General features: G+C 33.2%; 1 protein-coding gene across 1 annotated transcript in view; it reads left to right on the forward strand.

Annotated features, from left to right (window-relative positions):
- smyd3 (SET and MYND domain containing 3) overlaps positions 1-24,836 on the forward strand; it is a 133,932-nt gene that overhangs the window by 99,885 nt on the left and 9,211 nt on the right. The window contains exons 7-10 of the mRNA XM_052620216.1: positions 6,384-6,486; positions 9,626-9,736; positions 16,952-17,039; positions 17,476-17,650. Of these exons, the coding sequence (XP_052476176.1) occupies positions 6,384-6,486; positions 9,626-9,736; positions 16,952-17,039; positions 17,476-17,650 (477 nt within the window). The remainder of the gene's footprint in view (positions 1-6,383; positions 6,487-9,625; positions 9,737-16,951; positions 17,040-17,475; positions 17,651-24,836) is intronic.

Below are 24,836 nucleotides of genomic sequence, written 5' to 3' on the forward strand. Positions count from 1 at the left end.
AAAAAAAATACCAAAGGTAAAAGTTAAATAAAAATGAATTAAACTGATTGCATAAATGATTGACACAGATTATAATTTGTTTTATAATTTTTTCCACAAAAATGTTAATGTGCTTGTGCATTAAGGAGACAACTGTATCAGTAAACAGCATGCTTCTATTAAATGGGTTCTTCAGTATTTTACTTTATTTTACTTACATTTTACTTTACATCTGCAATTTGTAGCATATTGCTTTCATTGTCTTCATTTTTTCATCTTTATAAAATGACTTTACCCATAATTCTCCTGTGTTTCAGTCAGTTGAAGCACTGTTCTTGTTTTCATGCTCACCGTGCCCAGCAGACTTGTGTGACAGAAAACATGTTTGTATTATTAGCTCTGCAGTCATAAAGAGGGATTCTGACATGAGTTAGGATTACATGCTACGATTTGCTCTCTGCTACTGAACACGCCTGAGGGAAGCTCCCATTCACACACAGAAGAGCTGAAGGAAACGCAGCACAAGAAACGGGAATAATTACACATAAACAGACACTCGGCTTTCAGTGTGACTGAATTACAACTTGTCGAGACGCATTGAGTGCTGAAATAGAGGGGATTTCCTCTACAAAAATTGCTTTGTGCACATTTGTAAGAATCTTCAGGGCTAAAATGCATCTCATAAGCATCTTGTATGCCAATGCTGTAAAACACTATATAAAGCTTTCAGATGGAAAATGACTTATTTAGTATTGGTTTATTAGAAACTTGCAGTTTCAATTGTGTATATATAATGCATGCAAAATTCTCTAAAATAATCTATGCAGCTATATTTTTGATGGGTCTGCCTTAAAAAAAATTTGGTCCTCTCTTTTTTTCTCTATTATCTTGTAGAGGGTGATAGCAATTAAAATGTGACAGGCCAGTGTCAGTGCAGTGCCTTTGAGGCGGTGACAAGGCCGAGACCCAGAGATGAACTGCTCTTAAATTACACTTTATCAGTGCTGACGTCTTTCATAATTAATCTTCATGCCCACAGTTGTTACCATTTGGTATTTTTTCACCTACAGACGAGCCCTAGATGGGGTCATGATGGTACAGTGGAACTTGCCGTTACTAAAGGCCTGTTAAAATGAAACCCAGTGGTGTTTCATTAATGACATTCACAAAGCATTCAGTTTCAGTGATAATAGGCATAATTCAGGTGAAGTAGAATACTTTCTAGGACACAGTGTAGAACAAGGCTTGATTTTATCCACTGGGATTTGATATGATTGTTAGGATATTATATTATTAATGGATTTTCTGAGGCAGGCATTTTTTTCCTAACCCTAAGTAAATAATTTATTATATGGCAATAAAATGAGTGAACAATTTCCCAGATCAACCTATACCATCCATATGATGTTATGCTAAAAACTATTCAGACCAGCTTTAGTTCTTAAAAAAAAAAAAATATATATATATATATATATATATATATATATATATATATATATATATATATGTATGTAGATAGCACTGTATAATATGTAGATAGCACTGAGGTAGCAATATTTTTTTCTGTCTCTTTTTGGTTGAACATTGAACAGTGCATCTATTTCTAAACGATAGCAGGGCATTTCATCCCTGTCTGTTTTTATACGTGACATGTGACACACACTGTCAGCTTCTCCGCTCTGCTGCCTAATGCGAGAGCATATTGTGGCGTGTTTAAGTCATCCGCTTTAACGGCTCCAGTGTAACACTTGTTCTCTGGCTGGATGTGAACCAGCGGTTTTCTGCTAATCCCCGTGGTTGTGTCTGGAGCTCGCAGGAGGATTTGTACTGTCAGACGTCCTCCCTGGCCAGGACTGGCATAGCCCCGTCTGGTCACGGTTATCAGGGGAACAGAGTGTATGTGCAGTGCTCAAATGAAGCTCCAGCAAACCCGTGGCCAGCAGTCTGTTGTGCTGTGCCCTGACAAAACCCAGCAGCAGAACTCCATAAAGATTTTACAGACGCTCTACCGCATGCAGACGCTGTCATCCGTGAAACCCAGGAACGTTTGGGACTATTTGTTTCCCACTTTAACACCCCATTCAGGCCTTGGAAATAGTGAGGGATAATTGGGTGTTTCTTTAGCAATGCCCACATTTTAAGGTCCCAGGGGTTTATTAAAGCTAACAGAAACTATTAAAACTAATTGGATAACTTTATTATTATTCTGTTTGTTATATGAAACTGATTTTTTTTTACTTTAAATCTTAAACTTCTTTCAATCTTAAAAAATATTCAAATATTATTTATTTTATTTTTATAATATTTTAAAATATTTATTTTGTTTATGATTAATTAATCACATGAATAAAATAAATATTTTAAATAATAATAAAAAAATAAGTTTTACATAAAATAAACTTTTGATAATCTAAAAAAAAAAGTGTTTATTATTGTATGAAGTGAATTTATATAAATTTTATGTTTAATTGATTTATTAATTTATACATTTTATCTATATATTTAATTTAGTATAAGTTTGAGTATTTATTAATTTATTTATACATTTTTTTATTCAGAATAAATTGTTAGTGAGATAAAGGACTGCCTTTTAATCCAAAAAATGTCTAAAATGTTATTTCCTTCACCGTAATTTCAATCACAGAATAATTTATAAATTCTAAAATATATAATTTGATATATAATGGGAATATTCTCTGTTCATACAAGTGTTTCAGAACAGTGTATATAAATGGCAATGCATGTATAAACACTGTAGCAGACAAACTAAACTAGTCTGAGTGTGTTTTAAGAGAGTCCACACACAGGGCCAAAAGCAGTTAGCTCTAAGTGGGTGATGTTGACATCATATCCTTGTATCAGTTGCGTCAGTCTCGGCTGTTGTGAAAATCCAGTAAATTGAGCTGTTTTCAGGTGTGTGAGGGTGTGCCAGGAATAGCTTTCCTTTCTGTTTTCCGGCACAGTTAATGGCCACCTTCGGCACTGTTATTTGGAAACATTAATAAATGAGCATAGCGGATTGCTATTCGCCTTGTCTGTTGATGTTTCAGGCTGCTTAGCAATACCCAGGTATTATGTTTAGTGGAAGGTAGAAGATAAGAGGAATTCATCCCATTGCCCTCCATGTTCACCATTATTTCATTCTTTTGCTCGTCTTCTGTTGACAGAGCACGCCGCTTACAGCTACAAGCACAGAATCACTTTAATGAGATGCATTTTCTTTACTTCTAAACCACATGTAGATTGAGTTTAGGCCCGTGTGTAAGGGAGGTGCATCGGGCTCTTAGAGGCTGTTTATGGGTGAACAATCAAAAGCGCAAATTAAGGGAGAATCATAAAAGAGGGTTTCACTCAGGTTAAATAGTCTGCCTTGAGATGAATGTATTGTGTATGTGCAGACAAGGGCTTAGCTAACAACTATTTTCTGACAGAATTGATATTTTTTTGGGATATGGCTTAACAGAGGCATGTCTCGGAAAACAGGATTTTCTTTGATCTTTTAAAATAAAATGTTAATCTGCTTTGAATGTGAATGCAACACAAAGCTCCACTCGGATCATTTATGGGAAAGAAGCTGCAAAATTTGTTAAATAAGAATTCAGACATTATAAACACATGCGCATTAGCATATGACCGCCCACATTTATACATCGGCACCTGTGCAGCATCTTGCTTTTCTGATGAGCAACAGTGTGTACTACTACTACTACATGGAGATTAGACAACCATAACAGACGCCATTTACTGAACATATAGGAGTCTTAAAGGTACAGTAAGTGTACGTTAGTTTAATATGACCAGAGAGAGGGTGGAAAATAGTCATGTAAAACTAAATTGGTGCATAATTTAAGATTTAGCAATATTGAATCTTGTATTGGTCAGACACTTTTAAAATAAGTTTAAACTTTTGAAAGTTATTGAATTTTGAAAACCATATGTATATTGTTGTAATTGAATACCAAAATATTGAGTTTTTATTGAATCTCGTGTTGTTTCAGACTCTTATGATTTTATTTATTTATTTCTGGTCAGTGTGACTACTTCAGAACCCCCAACCCCCCCCCCCCCCCCAAACACACACACACACACATTTTTGAAGCTTGGCTTGGCTTTAAAAATCCCCTGTAAATTCTGTAATTTTTTAATGAACTTATTGTTTATTATATTTATTTACAATAATAATAATATATAACAATGTTATAATTACAGTTGTGTGTGACTGTGTGTGGAATTTAAACATTAATATTGTCTATTATTTAATTACAAATTTATTCCACATACATTTAATTATTATGATTATTATCCTCATTACTTGCTTTATTTCAATTTAACTTTCTGTTGTTTGATATTTTGGATTGTGAAAGTCTCATTTTATTAAAATGCAAATGAGCTCTCATTTCATTGCACATTTGATTTGATTTAATTTATTCCTTTTAATATAATAGTTGGTTTTAATGATGTGTGAAGCTTGATCATTAGAGATCAGAGGGTGTGGCCTGTTGCCATGGTCTTTCAACAAGTCCATTTCATTGGCTAATAATCCAATAATTTATTCTGCCTAATCATGGGAGATTGCATTATTTTGGTCTTTCTAACAAAGCAATTTATGAAAAGGGAGCAAAATATCTCAGTTTTAAAGATAAAATATCTTCAGAAATATGTAGGACCAGCCTCCCTGTGTGGGCCATTAAACTGGCACGACTTCCATATTCAGCATCCATGGGAAACATTTCACATCTATGAGCCTCTGGGATTACAGAGAACAAACAAAACCAGAAAGGCAGATGTCGAAATTGTTGTTTAGATATGAGCTACGAAGTCTTCAGATCGGATGTGAGGCAGAATCAAGGCTTCAGACATTGTTGTCGACGTCTCAGAGAAATTATAATGACGCAGAAAGATGGTCCCGTGAGAGCGAGGCCTGTCTGTTTACCATCGGCTGGGTGGGCTGACTCTAAGCCTGCTTTATACTCTGCACTTAGGCGATGTTCAATCTTTCCTAGACCATGACAAACACAAGTAATTTGTTGCTCTGGTTTCTTGAATGACTTCCGATGCATTAGCAGGAGCCTGGAAGAGCCGGATAGCATGTATTCCTGTCCACATATAAAGGGTAAATGTGCTTTCGTGCTAGATTTATAACTGCTGTGTTTGTTCTGTCATGCTTGTGTGAATGTAAATACATGCATTCAGCTCACTATCTTCTGAAATCTTATCACAAGGGAGTTCTAGATGACATGAAGAGAATTAAAACATGGTTTACACAAAGAGCATACTGTAAACAGTACTCAGATTGTATTGTTCATTTTAAAATATGTTGCATTAATTAATAATTAAAAGGATATTTTACAAAACAAATGTTTTTTTTTTTTTGACTACAACTTTTTGGAGCTTGTACACTTTTTAAGGAACATTGTTGAAATAATATCTAATTTTACACTTAGTTTGAAATGTATTTTAAAGATAGGAAATAATGAAAAAATGTATTTTATAAAAAGGAAATAATTAAAATGAATATAGAGCATAAGAGACTACAAAAAAAAATAAAAAATCTTACTGATCCCAAACTTTTGAACCGTAAACTATATTGTCTAATATAATCAGTAATTAAGTTTACTGTATATGCATATATTGGAAGAATTACTCTTTTAAACATCTTGTTTGTCCAGGTGCATGTTTGTAAATTGAGAAATAACACTGGTAAATTTCCAATGTGCTGTCAGCATCCATATACGTCACTAACAGCATCAGCAGTGAAGATCTCACCTTAAAAGATCATCAGTGTCATATCAGTGTCGTTTCATTGCTGTCGCCTTCGCCTTGTCGCTTTCGGTTTTGACTTTTCTGGTAAAGACAGCATGTTACATCATATCACATTTAAGAGTACAAATGTCCCGCTGGCAGACATGTAAGCTTTCTTGTTTTCTGTGTCTCCAGACTGTAGCAACTTGTTTCTTTAGTTAATGAATTAGTGATGCCTGATTTACTGTATGCTGCATTATTTAGCAGTCCTTGTGTAGTATTTATTTGGATCGAAAGAAAATTGAGAGTATGAGGGATTTGTAGTTTGATTTGATCTCAATGTTTGGTGAGGGAAAACATTTATAATAATAATTCATTGAAATAGGAACTGTAGTGAGTTGTGCCTTTTTGTTGTGAGAAGCTGAACTAAATTCAGCTCCTTTGGGTTGTATCTGTCAAATCAGCCTGGGTTTTTACAAACAGCAGAAACAAAACTTCATTTATTTAATATGATATTATTTTAATACTAATTAACAAATCCTTGGCAGAGCTGTTTTACATGGACAAGATCCTCATGAAGGCCTAATTAAGGATGAGAAATGAATTGAAACGCTGTGCTGGTGAATTGTGCTCGAACATGGTTTTGTGTTTGTCTGTCCCAGCATGTCTCTGCTGAACCACGACTGCCAGCCCAACTGTGTCATGATCTTTGAGGGCAAGAGACTCACGCTGCGAGCTGTTCGGCTCATCAGACCCTGTGAGGAGGTACAGTATACCTTCATCCATACACACATACACTTTTTTCTACTCTCTCTCTCTCTCTCTCTCTCTCTTTATGATCATGAGTCTCTGCTGTCACAGGGCCCTTGACAACATTACCAGTTGACAATTCATTATTATTATTTTAGCCATTTTTTGCTTCAACAAAATTGAATTTTGATAATGAATTTTCAAACAGCCCCCCCCCCCAAAAAAAAAGAAAAATAAATGTTATATATTATTATTAATTTATACTCTATTATTCTTAGTTTTGTAATTTTATTTATTGTATTTTTTCTATGCTTGTTTTACCATGTTTTTATTATGCAAATTGTTATAATTTTTTCCATCGTATTTTTTTATATATATTATATTGTGTGTGTGTGTGTGTGTGTGTGTGTGTGTGTGTGTGTGTGTGTGTGTGTGTGTGTGTGTGTGTGTGTGAGTGTGTTAGTATATTTTTATTCATATATAGTTTTGGAGTCTTGAATTTGGCTTTTAGTTTTTAGTTTATTAAAATGGAAATGGTTCCCAGTATTAAGTTTTATTTTATTTATATTTCTGATAGCAAACAACAATAATACATTAAAGATTGAACATTTAGTTTGTTTTTTATTTTATATATATATATATATATATATATATATATATATATATATATATATATATATATATATATATATATATATATATATATATATATATATATATGTGTGTATATATATATATATATATATATATATATATGTGTGTGTATATATATATATATATATATATATATATATATATATATATATATATATATATATATATATATATATATATATATATATATGTATATATGTGTGTATATATGTGTGTGTGTGTGTGTGTGTAGTTAATATACATTTAATTGGTAGATTATTTAATTTATTTTAGTTTAGCATATATTTTTGGTTACATTTATTTAGTTGTGGAGTCATGAAAATGTATTTTAGTTTACATTTTTCCCAGTAATGATCATTTTTATTTTTTAATTTCTATTTCCATTAACAAAAATGTTTTCATTCAGTTAGTAATATTAATAACACAGTCTCCTACCCCAAACTCACTCCATGCATTGATTGAGCCAAAAGCTGTGATGTCAGGCCGCTCAAATAAACATAGTAATATTTTCATAGTGCCATAGAGCCAGTGTTTGTATACATTCAGCCCACAAATAGCCTTTGCAATTGTCTGTTCATATTAAACTGGAACAGGAGAAAGTGTTTTAACTGCCATCACTGTTTCTCAAGTGCAGGCCCTTAACAGAGCCTCCTGCCAGATTAACTTCACAATAATTCAGTCATCCGATGAATAAATCTAAAAGTAACATCCTATATGTACATTTACTGCATTGAGGATCCGCTCTTATTTCAAAGCAGAACTCTTTAACAATCAGTCTTGACTAATCAAAGCTCATTTAAACCTATTTGCGCACCATCAGCCTAAAAAACCAGCAGAGAGCCTACATATTCATACACATTATTCATATACATCTACACCTGGATCCATTTGGCAGACCCGTGGCAGGATGTGGTTTTTAGCCTCAAAGATAGAGAAACCCTCATTATGCAGTCGTTCTGTTTATTTCTGCTCTGAAAGTTTAGATATTCCAAAGTAAATCAGACAGTCATGCTTAATTTACCTCTGACAAGGGGAGGGAACGTCGAGAGAGGAAGTGAACTGGAAAATGAAATTACCAGCAAGCTCTCTGTACACGGGAAGTAATGAGAATTCAGACTGTAGGTATACTATATACGACGGCAGAATACATGAGCGCTCATCGTCCCACAGACAATGTTTACACACACACACACACACACACATGGCACCATTATCATTCATACACCCGCACACATCTGCACACTGTACACATGCTGCTGTTTGCCCGTAAGGGTCATACTCATTTTGAATCAGTTTTTCGTTTTCTCCTTTTCCTGTTTCTGATAATTTCTGTTTACTCATTGTTTCTAGTTTTATGTACTCTGCTCTCTCTCTCTCTCTCTCTCTCTCTCTCTCTCTCTCTCTCTCCACTCAATAACTCATTCATTGGAATAACTGTTTTCAATTCTCTCGCGCTCTCTGTATTTGACCTCACTGAGGTTTGGAAATGAAATAGTGTCTACATACTGTGCTGTATATACTGCTTGCTGCATGCTATTTTTTTAATCTTTTATTATTATTTTTTATATAATTTTTTCTTAGATAACAAGTGAAGCAGTATTCAAATCCATGTTTACAGTAGTAATATGCTACATGTTGTCACATGACTTTACTATATTGCATATTTAATTCATTAAATGGTGTCCAGCTTTCATCTTATATAAATGTGGTTATTTCACATAATTCATCCAATTTTAAGGAAAAAAATGGCTTAACTTTTGGCGTTCTGATCAAATGAGTCAAGGCGGCGATATTCAAAATCATGGTCGATGTTGCTTTTGTTTCACTTTTAATGCTAGACTGATACTGTGAAAAAAAAGTTACTAAGATTTTAAAAGAAAAAAATTGTAATGAGTATATTTTTATTAAGTTATTTTTAGTATATTTTACAATGTAATATAGCATTTATATTATATTATACTGGAAAAATATTATTTGGTCTTTTTATTTTGGATGGCACATGCATTGTGGGATACAGTATTACATGATTATGTGCAGCTTTTTTCACATTTTAAATAAGCAATATAACTGCACTCACAAATAATAATAATAATAATAATAATAACAAATAACACCACAATAACGACGCAATAAAGTAATGCTTAGAATTGTGATATTAATATGTTATTATGTGTATGCATTTCTTTGGAATGAAACTCCACATATTATATTATATTATATTATATTATATTATATTATATTATATTATATTATATTATATTATATTATATTATATTATATTATATATTTTTTTGGATGGTGGATGATTCCGCACCAGTCCAACCTAGTCCACTCTGATTATCTGTATGTCAGCTCTGTTAACAGCCTGGATGATGGTTTAACACATCATCACAAACATATGCACAAATAAAGCAGTGTATTAACATTCAGTTTACATTCTGCTAATAGTCTGCAATTTTGAATTTAACCATCTCTACTCTCTCTTTTTCATTCTTTTTAGCTAACTATAAGCTACACTGATATCCTTGCGACCAGCAAAGAGAGACGTTCCCATTTACAGGAGCAATACCACTTCCTGTGTCAGTGCACGCGCTGTACCACTGAGGACAAGGTGAGCCATGTCAACAGTTCCTTTCTTGATCTTTCTCATCCTCACTTTTCTATTCCTCTAACTTTTACCCCATCACTCCTGGAAAAGGCTTCTTCCCGCCTCATTGTGTCCTGACGGGAGCACTATCTATCATCCCTGTGTTCCTCCATGTTCTCTTTTCCTCGCTCTTTTGCTCTGTGTCTGTCCCACTTACCCCTCGAAAGCATCTGATGATGTGTGGAGTGTGTCAGACCGGTTCTAGACCATCACCGGTCTCTCCGCACTGCCCCGAGGAGCCCGTCCTCAGCAGACCCTGTTATCTGTTATCATCACTGCGATGACAGGAGCATGTCAAGAATAAAGCTTTGAATGGCATGAATGGAAGTACAAGAGTGGATGAATAAATGCCTAAAATGGAGTGAGGAGAGATGGGAATTTAAAGGTGAAGTGCGTATTTTTTTGGGATGTTAATGTACTTTCTTCTCCATACTTGGTCTGCAAAAACTACTCAAGTAAGAAAACAATTTGTTTGTTGATTCCCAGACATTTTTTTTCTCTTCCATTTGGTGGAAAAATACAGTTCCATTTCTTTACATCTGTTTCTAAACTAGGCTGTTTCCCGATTCATATACTGTCCATCCTAAATAGTATGCGAGATTAGAGTTAATGCATCCCAGACCTGACATTAGACAGTTTTAAGTCTTTGTTAAAAACCCTTTTTTTTTTCTTTTTTTTTTAAATGACCTACATAGATTGAGATGATTAGTATTTTGTTTTATTTGTTAACTGCACTGTTTAGTATTGATTTATTGTTTTGTATTGCTACAGAATTTTATTATTTATTTATTTATTTTAACGGTTTTCTTTGGGTTTTCAGGTCATTTTGGGATTTGTTTTTTAAATATATATAACAAAAAAATATAATAACGTGTGTGCGTGTGTATGTGTGGGTGCATGTATGATAGATAGATAAATGTTAGTTAAAACATTTTAAGCAAATTTATAACTTTTATTGTTATTTTACATATTATTATTTATTATGAGCTAATATTATTATTATTATTATTATTATTATTATTATTATTATTATTATTATTATTATTATTATTATTATTAAGATTAGTTGCGTTTTTTTTAATTATTCGATCAGTATTCTTATAATACTGTATAAGTATAATTCACCCAAAAATGAAAATATGGTTATTATTTTTTACCCTTTTTTTGTTCTAAACTTGTTTGACTGACTTTTTTTTCTGCAGAACACAAACAAAAATATTTCGAAAATGTCTCCATAGGTTGTTTTCCCCATACGATGAAAGTCAAAGTGGTCCAGAGTTATTTTGGACCCCACTGACTTGCAGTGTATGGACAAAAGCATTTTTGAAAATATCTTCTTTTGTACTTTACAGAACAAAGAAAGTCATACAGGTTTGGAATGACTTGAGTAAATGTTTTTTTTTTTGTTTTTTGTCTGAACTATCCCTTTAAATCACTACGAATGGCGTACTGAATTCTTGGCATGTGTGCTCAAACATGTCAATGTAATACACAAGTTCCCTCCAGGCTTATATTGCGGTTATTTTGCACCTGCATGCAGGCATCCCATGCTAAATAACTCTGAGCTGAGCTCAAGAGAAAGAGGCTTTATCCCTACTGTTAACACCTACACAGTTGCTCAGACTGACCTCTGCTTGAGTCATCTGTCAGATTCTGCAGATAAGAATAAATGCTCTTGCTCAGGGCTGCAGAGATGGAGACTTGGGTTTCGTCCTTGCTTTCAGTTCCTCCTGGGTCTGAATTCAAAACAAAACAAAAAAAGAAAAAAAATCTTGTTGAGCTTTGTTTTTTAGGTTTGGATTTTAGGACACCTGATATGTGTGGTACAAACTCTTTTCATCCAGCCATCAGTTTGTCTTTCCACCTATCCATCCATCCATCAGCCAACCAACTGTGAATCATTAAAGTCAAACGAGGTCTCTGCCTAGGCCCCAGAATACTGTAGAGAGTCTTGAGTATTATAGAAATACTAATTTAATCTAGAATTGAAAATAGTTAAATTAAAAAATTAAGTAAAAATGTAAAAAAAAATTCTTAATGCATGTTATTTAATGTTTACTTCTTGTAGAGAATTCATCCATGCATATATTATTGTTCAGAAATGTAAGTGTTTTTGCAAGAAAAAAAAAAATCTTGCAAATGCTTCATTTATTTGATCAGAAATACAGTAAATAAACTAATATTGTTTAATTTTATTGTACTTTAAAATAACTTTTTTATTTTAATAAATTTTTAAATATATTTGTCTGTGTTGCAAAGGTGAATTTTCTGCATCATTCCTCCAGTCTTCGGACTCCAGTCACGATACTTCAGAAATCATTCTATTATGATGCTTTGCCCCTCAGCAAACATTTCTCATTCTTATCAATTTTGAAAACAGTTGACCTGCTTAATATTTTTCTGGAAACAGTGATTTTTTTCAGCATTCTTCAGAATAATTATACAGACACAAAACCTTTGAATGGAAGTGTTAACGTAAATTTTTGGCCTCAAAAACTTTTCTTCTGAAAATTAAGTTTTTCAATTCTGTTTTTGTTGTTTAGCAGATATATTCCATCATAACACTCCATCAAAGGCCCTTATTGTGTGTGTGTGTGTGTGTGTGTGTGTGTGTGTGTGTGTGTGCGTGCGCGAGTGGGGGGGGGGGGGGGTGAGGTAATTACAGGTGAGGTGTGTAAAGTGTTACACTGATGACATTCTGATGAGAGGGACTTGTTGAGTCACCACCAGTTTTGCGGTAATCTGAAAACCCGTGTGAGTGCAATAGGACATACTGACACGCTAAAACAACAGAGCAGCTGTATGTGCAGTAAAGTAAAGATTATCACCTTCCCAGAACCTCCGGCGACCGGAGATGTGATTCAGGCTGACAGTCGTGTGGGGGTCACAAATGTTCTCCTGTTCCCGAAGGCTGTCTGGCCATGCATTTCTCTGCTTTTTGAGTGTTTTAGTCTTCAGTGTTCTTTCACATTTGCACCAGATTTTCTTTACAAATCTATTGATAAAATAGGCTGTGTCTCAATTAACATATCAGTAGTGTGCAAGATCCTTTGCAAGATGGGGTTTCCTTTGCAAGATGGGGTTACATAAAGAATAGTTCACCTAAAAATGAACATTTGTGGACAGACGTAGATGAGTTTGTTTCTTTATGAGAACAGATTGTGAGAAATTTAACATTACATCATTTGCTCACCAATCATATAGTGAATGGGTGCCGTCAGAATGGCAATAATCCACAAGTACTCCACAGGAGGTTAATTGATAGACTGGAGTGGTGTGGATTATTGGGATGTTTTTATCAGCTGTTTGGACTCTTATTCTGACAGCACCCATTCACTGCAGAGGATCCATTCATGAACAAGTGATGTAATGAAGACAAAACTAATCTATATCTTGGATTTAGATTTTTTTTTAATGTTATATTTTATTGTTAAAATTTTCTTTTTTTGTGTAAGCTATTCGTTCACTGTATCCCAATGGAGGGGCTGGGGGGCTGCAGAAAATGTAATTAACAGAAAAAAAAGTTCCAATTTGAATCAACATTTTGAACCATTATTATTATTATTCCTTTTTAACATTCTGATTTCTGAAGACTGTCTTCTGAAGATTAATTGTGATTATTTTATTTCACCTTTATATAATATTTGTTCAACACCTTTTTTTTGTTGTAGTTTATAGTTTATTCTGTACTTAAATGTGTACACACACATACTGTGTATATATATATATATAAATATATATATATATATATATATATATATATATATATATATATATATATATATATATATATATATATATATATATATATATATATATATATATACAAATCAAATAGTTATTATTTAAAGAAGGGTTTCTCCATACCTGTATACAAACATTTGCTGAAAAATCTTGCACATTCATTTTTATCTGGTAGATTTTTGACAGTTCTGCATGTTTTCTTAATATATCGTCATGAAGTATGTACTTTACTTTTGCCAGCAAAGTGCTTTTAATCTGTGGTCAGAATATATAAGGGGGTACATTTGTTAAAGCGTTAGACTTCCTGTCACGCTTCGTTCACTGGAATGTTTTTATACTCCGTGCACTCTAAACAGAACTGCAGTGAATAACATGATTATTGAATTTGCACTAATAAGCAAAGTCTACCATTTGATTCTTGGCTCCCTCCCTGTAATTAAGATGTCCACATTAACAAGAAATTGGCTTTTTCCATTGAAAAGAAAAAGCAAATAGAAAAGTGTTTCCTTTGTGCAAGCAGATGTATAAGTCTGTGCTTTAAAGCCACTTTATAGTTATGGAGATCTGACCAGAATGTAAAATGGATTCTGAAATAAATGTGCAGGTAAAAAGTCTGATGTCAAAACCTGCAGAGGCTTTGGTGTGATTGATAAGATGCAACGTGTTTATCATGTTCAACAATGTGATTTCATGTGCAGTTATGAGGTTTATTAGTGATTTCCACAGTAGAAGCAGAGGATTGTGGTCCAGTGGAGACTTGAGCAGTCATTTTTGTCCTCTCATGACATGCACTTATCTCTCTCCTGCATTACAGTCGATCTGATAAATCATTTATGTATGTAATGAGTGCACTGGAACAAAAGCACAGGACACTTCGTACAGCTTACTGTGAATATCTGATTCCATTTGGTTATTTAGTTTCCCAACCTTTGGTTGAACAATACAAATATATTTGTATAAATACCACTGTCTTTATGAAATACTTCTTGCAGTGCAGTAAGGTTATTGCTTTTATGGATGTTTATATGAGATACAAATCGTTTTTTTTCTTTTTTTTAACTTCTCTTTTCATCCCATTCATATATATATATACTTTCTGGTATGTTGTCTTTCTTTGATTCTTGCAAGAACATATTTTTAAAACCAATACAGGATCCTTCTTGTTATGTGGTCTGAAATATGTTGCAAGATGTAGTTGTTATTGCAAGAACAAATGTGTAAGTTTGACTTTTTGATAAACAGTGTGGTCTTCTTAATTATTTATTTTATAATTCACCATAAACCATAGTCTAGTTTTGTAAGGGTAAAATGTTTATCGGATTAAAAAGAAAAGAGTAAATATCTACACATTAATTGCATATTGACTTATGAGCCATATGTACTTATGAACATTACTGTTTAAAAGTTTTTAAAATGTTTTGGAAAGTCTTTTATGCTGCTCACCAAGGCTGCATTTATTTGATAAAAATGCATTAAAAAAGTAATATTGTGAAATATTAATAGAATTTAAACATGCAATGCAATTTATTTCAGTGATACTATGCTGAATTTTCAGCATCATTACTCCTTCAGAAATCTTTCTAATATTCTGATTTGATGCTTAAGAAATATTGATAACACTTTATACAGTATAGGACCAATTCTCACTATTAAATAGTTGCTTATTGGCATGCCTATTATTAACATATTGGCTTTCTGTTAGTACATATGAAGCACATATTCTGCATGATCATAATCTACATCCCTAATCCTTTTCAATATCTCACCTTAACAACCAATTTAAGCAGGAAATTAAGAGTTGTTTTAGGTAAAGGTCATAGTTAATGGTTTAATAGCGAGAATTGTACCTTAAAATTAAAGTGTGACTAACATTTCTGATTATTGTCAATACTGAAAACAGTTGTGTTGCCTGATATTTTTGTGGAACCCGTAATAAAATGTTTTTTCTCGTTAATGAATAGAAAGTTAAAAAAAAACATTTATTTGAAATCGAAATCTTTTGTTTTATTTACATGTATTTACTGTAGCTTTCGACCAGTTTAATGTGTCCTTGTTGAATTAAAGGGGGAAAAAAAACCTTACTTACCCCAAAGAGTTATCAAGAGATATTAAGTTTAAAATGGCATTATGGAAAGGTATTATTTGAGGTGAAGCAGTTCTGTAAAAGAGTTTCAATTGATTCTGCGTGTGTGTGTGTGTGTGAGAGAGTTGAGCGAGTGCTCAGGCAGTCACACTGGTGTGTTGTCAGCTCTGTGACTGTTCACCTCTGATACATCACACGGCTTTGATGTCTCAGAGGCACTTATACATGTATCCCCAGGGGCCACACAAACACACGTCTCTCCGTAGGGATTTGAGGGTCTGACAGACCCCCCTATGGCTCCGACTCTTCATCACGCTTATCCTGAAATAAAGTTGCCCTCTCAGAAACAAGCCGGTTCAGTCTTCACGCACCTCACGGCTCTGTAATCCTGACAGCTTCTCTCATCCTTCTTTGAATGTTTTTGTGCTGTTGAAGGGATGAAGCTCTTTGATGTTTGATGACCCCCCTTCCCCCAATCATCCTTCTCATTTTAAGCATCATTGCACCAGACAGACAGACACATTTTAACTATAATGCAGTAAAAGTTCAAAAATCTTTAGTCAAAGATAACTTTGCTAGCTTCAGGTCCGTGTTGTTCTAGGACAAATTGGAGTGTAGGGTTTTTGGTTTTTTTTTTTTTTTTTTTTTTTTTTTTTTTTTTTACAGCTTTTGATTGACTGGTTTGAGATAAATATGTATGAATGTAATTCTAAATTAAGTACATTTATAAAGTAATAAAATGATATTTGAATGAATGTTTTTCATAAAAACAGTATTTTACAAAAAGAAGTAAATATTTATTCACACCAGTAAGTGTAAATAAATAAGTATATTTTACATAGCAAGTTTTGATCGACTGTGTCCATTAATTAATTCATACTTGTAATGTGATTTTTGCTACTGTTTTTTTTTTTTTTTTTTTAAATCACAAATATAAAATATATATGTATAAATATGAATACATTTTAATATAATATAATACATTATACATACCAAATGTTCAGACTAATTTTAAAATACAATTTTAAACATGAATAAATGCAATGCATGTTATTTATTCACACATAATAAGGGTGTAAATGTAAATTTTGTAAAGAAAACTTTTGATTTCATTCTTTGAGTGTTGTTATTTTTGCTATTGATTTATATGGTTAATTTTCTTTTAAATTACACAGGATGTATTTATACAAATAAATAAATGCAATTACAATTTATCAAAATAAATACATTTATTAAGTAAATCAGCAAATATTAATATCAATAAAGTGATAGTTATTTTTGCTATTACTCCTACTGGTTTAAAAAAAAAAGAAAAAAAGAAAGAAATTCATGTGACATTATTTTGTGAACAGGACTGTGACATGCTGGCTGGTGAGAAGACTGCGTGGAGGTCCTTAAGAGACGCCATCCCTCACCTGGAGCAGCTTCAGTCGGAGCAGCGTATCCTTCACAGCAGAATCAACACTTAGTGGGTGAGAACTGACTGTATCTCTAGGTTTAGCAGGGAGAAGTGAATTAGCCTGTAGCATTTGGGCTCTGGAAACAACTGCTAGTCTCTGCAAACTATGCCCGATTCTGTAGTCATATCAGTTTCGAAGACATTGCAATGAAAGGTGTGAGGGAAAATCTCTCAGTTCTGTCTGACTCGCTTGCTTTTACCCCTTTGGACACGCGGCTGATGTATACAGTAAAAGAAAAAAGCAGGCTGTCTCCATCATGAAATAATAAGCTTAGATTTCATTTTTGATTTTGTGTGCCAGTGTCTCCATCAGGCTTTGTAACTGGCTTAACCAGTAAGACTTTCTTGGTCTTAGCTTCTGTAGTTTTTGTAATACAGTTTTTATTATTTTTGTGTACTTAACTGTTTAATCAAAAGGCTGGGAGGAGCTTCTAAAAGAGAGCCAGGCTCTTTTGCACAGATATACTGATGTGGTCCCGGACAGGAACATCTATGTGCTCAAGCTGCTGGATCTGGCTATGGATGCTTGCATTAGTCTGGACGACTATGAGACGGCGCTGGAGTATGGCAATAGAGCTCTGGAACCTTACAAGTGAGTGTCTGCATCAAAAAGTTGTTTTCGGTTTCTTTACTGATAGATCTTCCTGGTAAATCTCCATGGAATACACCTCCATCACACCCTCAAATCTATAAAAGTCCCATTATAACTGTGACTCGCACAGACTCACTCACGTCTGAAGAACAAAAACAGACAAGTGCAGATTCAGTTCATAAGAACTCAAGGCAGTACTGAAGAATAAATCCCCATTATAGTATTTATAGTATTTAATAATAGCTTTTTCCTCATTGTCATCGGAGTAGTTTTTAAACGTTTGTATTTCAAATAAAAACTTTCTTTCTTTATCAAATCAGCATATTATAATTATTTCAAAATGATCATATGACTAAAGAAGGAGCGATGGCTGCTGAAAATGCTTTGCAATAACAAAAAATAAATAAATAGTGTAAAATATATTTTAAATAGATAACTAATATTTGAACATGTATTTTAGTTTTTATTCTAATTTTGGTCAAATAAATGCAGCCTTGCTGAACATTAATAAGACTCCCTTTCCAAAAAATAAATACATTTTTACAAAATTTTCTAAACAATATAGTATTAGACGCCTCACTGGTCAAATTCATGATTTATACTTGTCCGATAATAAAGCACGCACAAAATGTAATGACTTTGATTATGACTTGAGACCACATACTGTAGCAACATGTTAAGCATCGTGGTGGCAAGATTATCACATATTATGTTCAGAAAATTTAAAAATCTACTTTTTGCCATTGTAAAATCATTCACAATTGAAATGTGATCTTCTTTAAATAGTGTAAGTAACTGACTTAACTGAAATATTTTTATTCGTTTGTTAAACTAGTTTTGACACCACCGTTTCATTGCTTTGGAGGAAGCCATGGTTGTTTTATTAAATAGGATGCTGACTGGTTCATTTATTAGATGTTGAAATATTGAGAACATTTTATATTTAAATCTCAGGACATTTACCATGATGGTACATGCTCCTTACATACAGTATGCGGCCTGTCCTGATACCAGGGGTCTTTTCTGTGATCTTTCCCATAAAAAAAAAAAGCTTTTTCAGCTGTTTAAATGGGACAAATGAATCAATTTAGACCCCCAGACCCCAGGTGACATGCACCGCAGGACGGTATTCATCACCAACTACTACTGAATCGATGTGCACAACACCATTTGTGCACCATAGCCATGCACTATGTGACTTCCCATGAGACGTGTAGAACAGATCTGCAGACACTGGTCCTCTTTTGAAGAAGGCGTTTCTGAGTGCATTCGTGTAGTCAACTAAAACAGGAGATCTAGAGGAAGTTTGGGACTCTTCTACTGTGGTGTTTCATTTGTGGTTGTTGGAAAAAGCATGTTTGGAATGGTCTCAGTCCCATAGTGCTAGGAATAATACCTACCTCCAGGCTAAATGCAAAGAGATTATTGACTTCAAGCTCCTGCAGATGTCAGTTTGTAGCGGCGCTAGACCTCCAGTGACTTCTACTAAATTCAAAAGTAGACAGTAAAGAAACAGTCGGATCTGAGCTTCAGAGGCATTTGAACCTTGGAAAAAAGTGAAATTACCCAACAGCTTTTCCCCTGTTAGATGGGGGAAATATGAATATTGTTATTTTTCTACTGCGCTGGATCCTGTCTTCCCATGTCAGCTCATGCAAAGCATGAATTAGTTTTTATATTGCCTGTTGGACTTATTCCCCAGCTTTATACTGCGTCTGATTAATGTTTATGGTGCCGAGGGAGGGCCGCCAATGCAAGGAAGAGGAAAAATGCTGCTAAAATGGCTCTTTATATGCTGAACTGACATTGAGATTGATGCTTGCCAGTGTCGCCGCAGTTTCTGCTGTTAGTACAACAAGATAAATGCATGTTATAAAGAAAGATAAATACTGCACATAAGCATTATTCAACCGTTTGGTCCTTTTCATTGCATATCCTTCAAGCAACTGATAATTGCTGCTTTCACAATGATTTCTTTACCTGTCTTCACCCAAGAGAATTTAAGGCTCAAATCTGCTACTAAAAGAGGTTTTAAATTTTGAAATACTATACTAAAAATATATGGAAATACCTGGGATGTATACAGAATAAAATACATGAATAAAAATTAATGTTTAAAGGAAAGAATAAATTGATAGACATTTTATAATTTTCCAATAAATACTGTTCTTTCAACAGTATTTAAAAAAATGGTTTCAACAAATATATTAAGCAGCACAACTGTTTTGAACATTGATTTGAGAAGTAATGAGAAATGTTTCTTGACAAGCATATTGATTTCTGAAGGATCATGTGACAAAAATGAAAAATTCAGATTTACATTACAGAAATAAATTGCATTTGAAAATACATTAAAACAGAAAACAGTTATTTTAAATTATAATAATATTTTTGAATATTAGTCTATTTTTTTTTTTTTTTTTTTTTTTTTTTTTTTTTTTTTACAGACCCCAGACTTTTTAATTTGAACTGCCATCAGTGGAGAAAAAGCTTTTTGCTATCAGAATGGAAATAATGTCCATAAACTGTACAAAAATTTCCAACTGTGCCTTGTTTTTTCCACTTTAATTCATTATCATTGCAAATGCCCTATTTTTTGCTTTGAAAATGGGGTTTAAGAGTCATCAGGAGTCATAATATCCATCAAACATTTGGGCAGAAAATCAGTAAAAATCACAACTTGGCCATGAAGGCTGTACAAACGGTTTTGTTTAAGTGACAGCTCCAGTCATCACATAACGCCGGGCTTCATGACATTCCATTACAGCTTGATTCAGTATTCATCATGGGCTTTTGTTCGGCGTTTCAAAACTGTGAGGTTCATTATTGGTTTTGTCTGGGATCCCAAGTTATTTCTGGAATTGGCTGGTCCTGTGCTCGCTGTGTGAATGCTTTCTGAACAGGCAATTATTAGCAGTAGTCCTGCCCCCCTCCTCTGTCATTCAAACTACAAGAGGTTTCCAAAGAGATGATTGCTGAGAGACCACCTGAAAAAGCAATAATAGATCCTTCACATCACAAGAGAGCTTGAATGCCCTTGAAATCACTTTTCAACACAAGAAAATTAAATTTGGTTACCTTAAGAAACTTTTCAAAACTTGCTGTCTATCTATGGTACGATTTATTTGCAAAGGAACTGGATCCAGTTGTACATGTTGCATATTAACTACAGTCGCTGCTGGCTATTGAAGATTAATAGACATTTATCTATTCACCAATTCTATTTGAGGATCAGTCAGGGACTTTAGTGAGAGCCACCGAATTGTTTTAATTCCTCAACTGCTTCATATATGCAAAGTGATTCATTAGTGCATGCTGTTTTTAGCCAGTCTTTTCACAATAATTAATTTGATTAGAAAATTAGCATTGCAGCTTCTCATTTTTATGTATGACAATGTTTTGCCTTTTACTTTGAACTTTTATTCAGTCTGTAAAACCTAGACCCAGGGATATTCAATGATTTGACAACTTATAGGGGTCGATTAGTCTGATGAGGCCAAGTGTGCCTAAAAAATGTTTTTCTTCTGTTTTGTTAATTTCTTCCTGATGGTGTTGTTTAAGCAAACCTAGAGAGAAGTGTTTCATATAAAACACTGTAGATTTCAGTCCTCTCACTTGTTTATCAAGGTAAAGTCACACTATTTGACCCAGTTACACTGCAGCCATCAGTTTAAACACATCACAGGTTTTTTGGTATCTGCATTTTCACATCCAGGTGACTGCGCTATCAATAACTCAACTGCGGTTCGCTCATTAATACATTAGAATATGAATGTTTTGGATTCCTGTCATTCAGTCATGTCAAATGGATAAATGTAATTTCGGTTCATTCAATTTCGGTGGTGTTTTGGCAGGTGCTGTCTCTAAAATTCACTATATATGGGTCAAAGACGTTTTCAAGCATCAAAACAATAAAAGGTTTCAGTTTTGTTTCCCATACATTAGAATGTGTCCTGTTTAATTCGTTTTTTTTTTTTTTTTTTCTGAGCAAAAAGCAATGACCATTATAGATTTTTACCATGATTTACAGAAATGCTAAAATGCTACAGAAGCTTCCCACTAAAACGTAATTTAGAGAAGCAATAGTTCATGTGCCAAAAACAAATCTCAAAAGACTCATTAGGTGACATTAAAAGACTCTATTTAAAGATCACAATGGAGCCCTCAAAACAAATTAATTGTAATAAAGTCTTATTATCTCACTTAGGCTTACTAATATTTGCTGCTATTCTTGAAACCACTATGTTTTACCTCTTTTTCAGCAAGAAGTTGTTAATCATTTAAAATATAATAAAATGTTGTCTGACCACATTTTCTTTTATACATTTAATAAGTACAGGTCAGAATAACTATGTTTTTTAATATTTACATGAATATATCTGTTATGATGAATGATTGTTTCACCTATATTTTAACTTTTCATTTTCACAAAAGTTATGTAAAACATTAAAGTAGACATTTTATCAGGTTTTGTCCATTTAATTTAATGCGGACACCAAATTGGAATGTCTAGTCGTCTTCTCTTTGACGCTTAAAAAAAATATTATTATTATTTTAATTTTTATTATTCAATTCAAATATACATTCATTCATATAAATATAAATACAAAGACGACATTTACATTTGAATTGAATAATAAGAATTAAAATAATAACATTTTTATATAATAATAATTTTATAAGTTATGTAGGTAAACAAAAATAGTAAACAAAAAAACAATGCAAAAGTGAAGAATGTTTGTTACAGTCGAGTTAAAGGTCATTTGCTTAATCAGTTTTCCTTACATTCCAGACGAGTTCAAGATTAAAGTGAGACAGGCTGCCATGTTATTAATATGCAAATTAGAACATTAGGCAGTTTATCCAATGAAGCGGAAGAAGGAACATTCCTGAGAGTCCGACTCCACACGATGAGCCGCCAGAGGCATCCAGGTCTGTGGAGTTTCCCTTTGTTCCAGCAAAACTCTGACCGGTCCACTTTGACGGTTCTGGCTCTCAAGGGATGTTTGTTGGAGGTTCAAGAGTGATTTAACTCGACTGTTTATGTACTTTGTCTTATTGCCTGAAGTGTGGCTTTGCTTAACTTCAGCTATCAATAGACAATGTGCATCTAGTTGTAAACAGAACATTCTTTAGACCCGACTCACTGCATGCAAAGATTTGTTTCAATCAAGCGAAACAATAGAGGCACATGTCCAGACTTCACTAGATCGCTTTGTTTTGTGTTTGTTTAGTTGAAATCTCTAGAACATGTCCTGAGCTTTTCTATCATTTCTAATTAGAGTGAAGAGTGCATGAATATTTAGTCAAATCAGTCAGATTTTTAGTATTATTGTGCCCACACGAGTAGCATTTTTGTATTTATAACTGCTGTAGTTTAGTTCCTTCTGTGTTATATGAACATTTTATTGACTACTGACCACATCAAGCTTTTAGTCATTACTGGGGCTATTAAGGCACCACTTGTATCTCGTCGCCAAATGGCATCTGATCTATTCACAGGAGGTTCAGTCAAGTTCATAAGTCTACACCGTCTGCAGTTTTTGCTAAGGCACCTACACTGATCTACAACAGCATACTGCTGTCAATGAGTTCAGTCTATTTCTGTCTCCAAATTGTCATTGAACGGTGATGTAATTTTTACACCACAAGCGACAGCAAACAGAATTGCAAAAATAATGACCTACCTCCATCAGCATGTTGCTCAGAACAACAGATCACCTGAAACACACTGATATATGATGCAACGACATTCAACCCTTTTTAATTGCATCTGTAAAAATCTTTAAAAACACTGAGTAATATTATTGATTTAACTGTACTTATAGTATTGGATGAGAACACAACTTTAACTGAATTGAACTGGTTAATGACTAATAACTAATTTTGCAAAATTGGCACTGTTTGTGGACTAAATTGAATCAACATAGCTGATTAGTTAAATTGAACTTGTTTTATAATTGAAGAACTTTGCAACATTGACAGGTATTAAATAGAATTGAATCAACACTGAACTAAATTTAGCATTATAATAACACTATTGTCTTTTTGTAAAATTGCATTACAGTTGAAACGGAATTTGATTCGTAACTGATTAATTTTACAACATTAACACTGTTATTTTCCTTTTTATTAAAAGAATAGTTCACCCACAAATGAGATGTAGGTGAGTTTGGTCTCAGATGTAGTTGAGCTGGTGTGAGATGTAGATGAATGGGTGCCGTCAGAATGAGAGTCCAAACAGCTGATAAAAACATCACAATAATCCACAAGTAGCCCTCACAGAAGTCCATTTATTGTGAAGCTGCTTTGAAACAATCTATATCATATAAAGCGCTATATAAATAAACATCTTGAAGCCACTACACACTTTCTCTGCAAGGCAAACCATACTGTGGCCTCTTGCAGCAAATACAAAGACGCTAAAATAATTTCACACATTTAATATAATTGCACATCCATTTCCACAAAATGTGCATTTAAAAGCATTTGCACAGTTCCAGCACTGTTATTTTAGTCTTATTATAGATGTCGATTTATGCAGACCTCCGCACAAAGCAGCCGATACCAGGACATTTCAGCTGCAGTAGTCTCTCAGCACTCCGTTCGTATCTACACTACCGGTCAAAAGTTTGGGATCAGCAAGACTTGTAAAGTTTTTTTAAAGAAGTCTTATTCTCATCCACGCTGAATTTTATTTGATTGAAAAAACAGAAGAAGAAGAAAACAGGAATCTTGCAAAATGTTATTACAATATAAAATAAAGGTTTCTATTTTAATATCCTTTAAAATATAATTTATTTCTGTGATGCAAAGCGGAATTTCCAACAGCCATTACTCCAGTATAAAGTGTCACATGATCCTTAAGAAATCATTCTAATAAGCTGATTTTATAAAAAAAAAAAAAAAAATATATATATATATATATATATATATATATATATATATATATATATATATATATATATATATATATATATATATATTTTTTTTTTTTTTTTTTTTTTTGGACACAGATTTTTTCAGTATTCTTTAAAGAATAAAAAGTTAAAAAGAACAGCATTTATTCAAAATATAAATATTTCTAACAATATAAATCTTGGCTATCACTTCTTAACAATTCAACACCTACTTGCTGAATAAAAGTTTTAATTTCTTTAAAGAAAAAAAAAAGAATAAAATTTAC

Source organism: Carassius gibelio, chromosome A17 (assembly GCF_023724105.1).
Source record: "Carassius gibelio isolate Cgi1373 ecotype wild population from Czech Republic chromosome A17, carGib1.2-hapl.c, whole genome shotgun sequence".
Lineage (NCBI taxonomy): Eukaryota > Metazoa > Chordata > Actinopteri > Cypriniformes > Cyprinidae > Carassius > Carassius gibelio.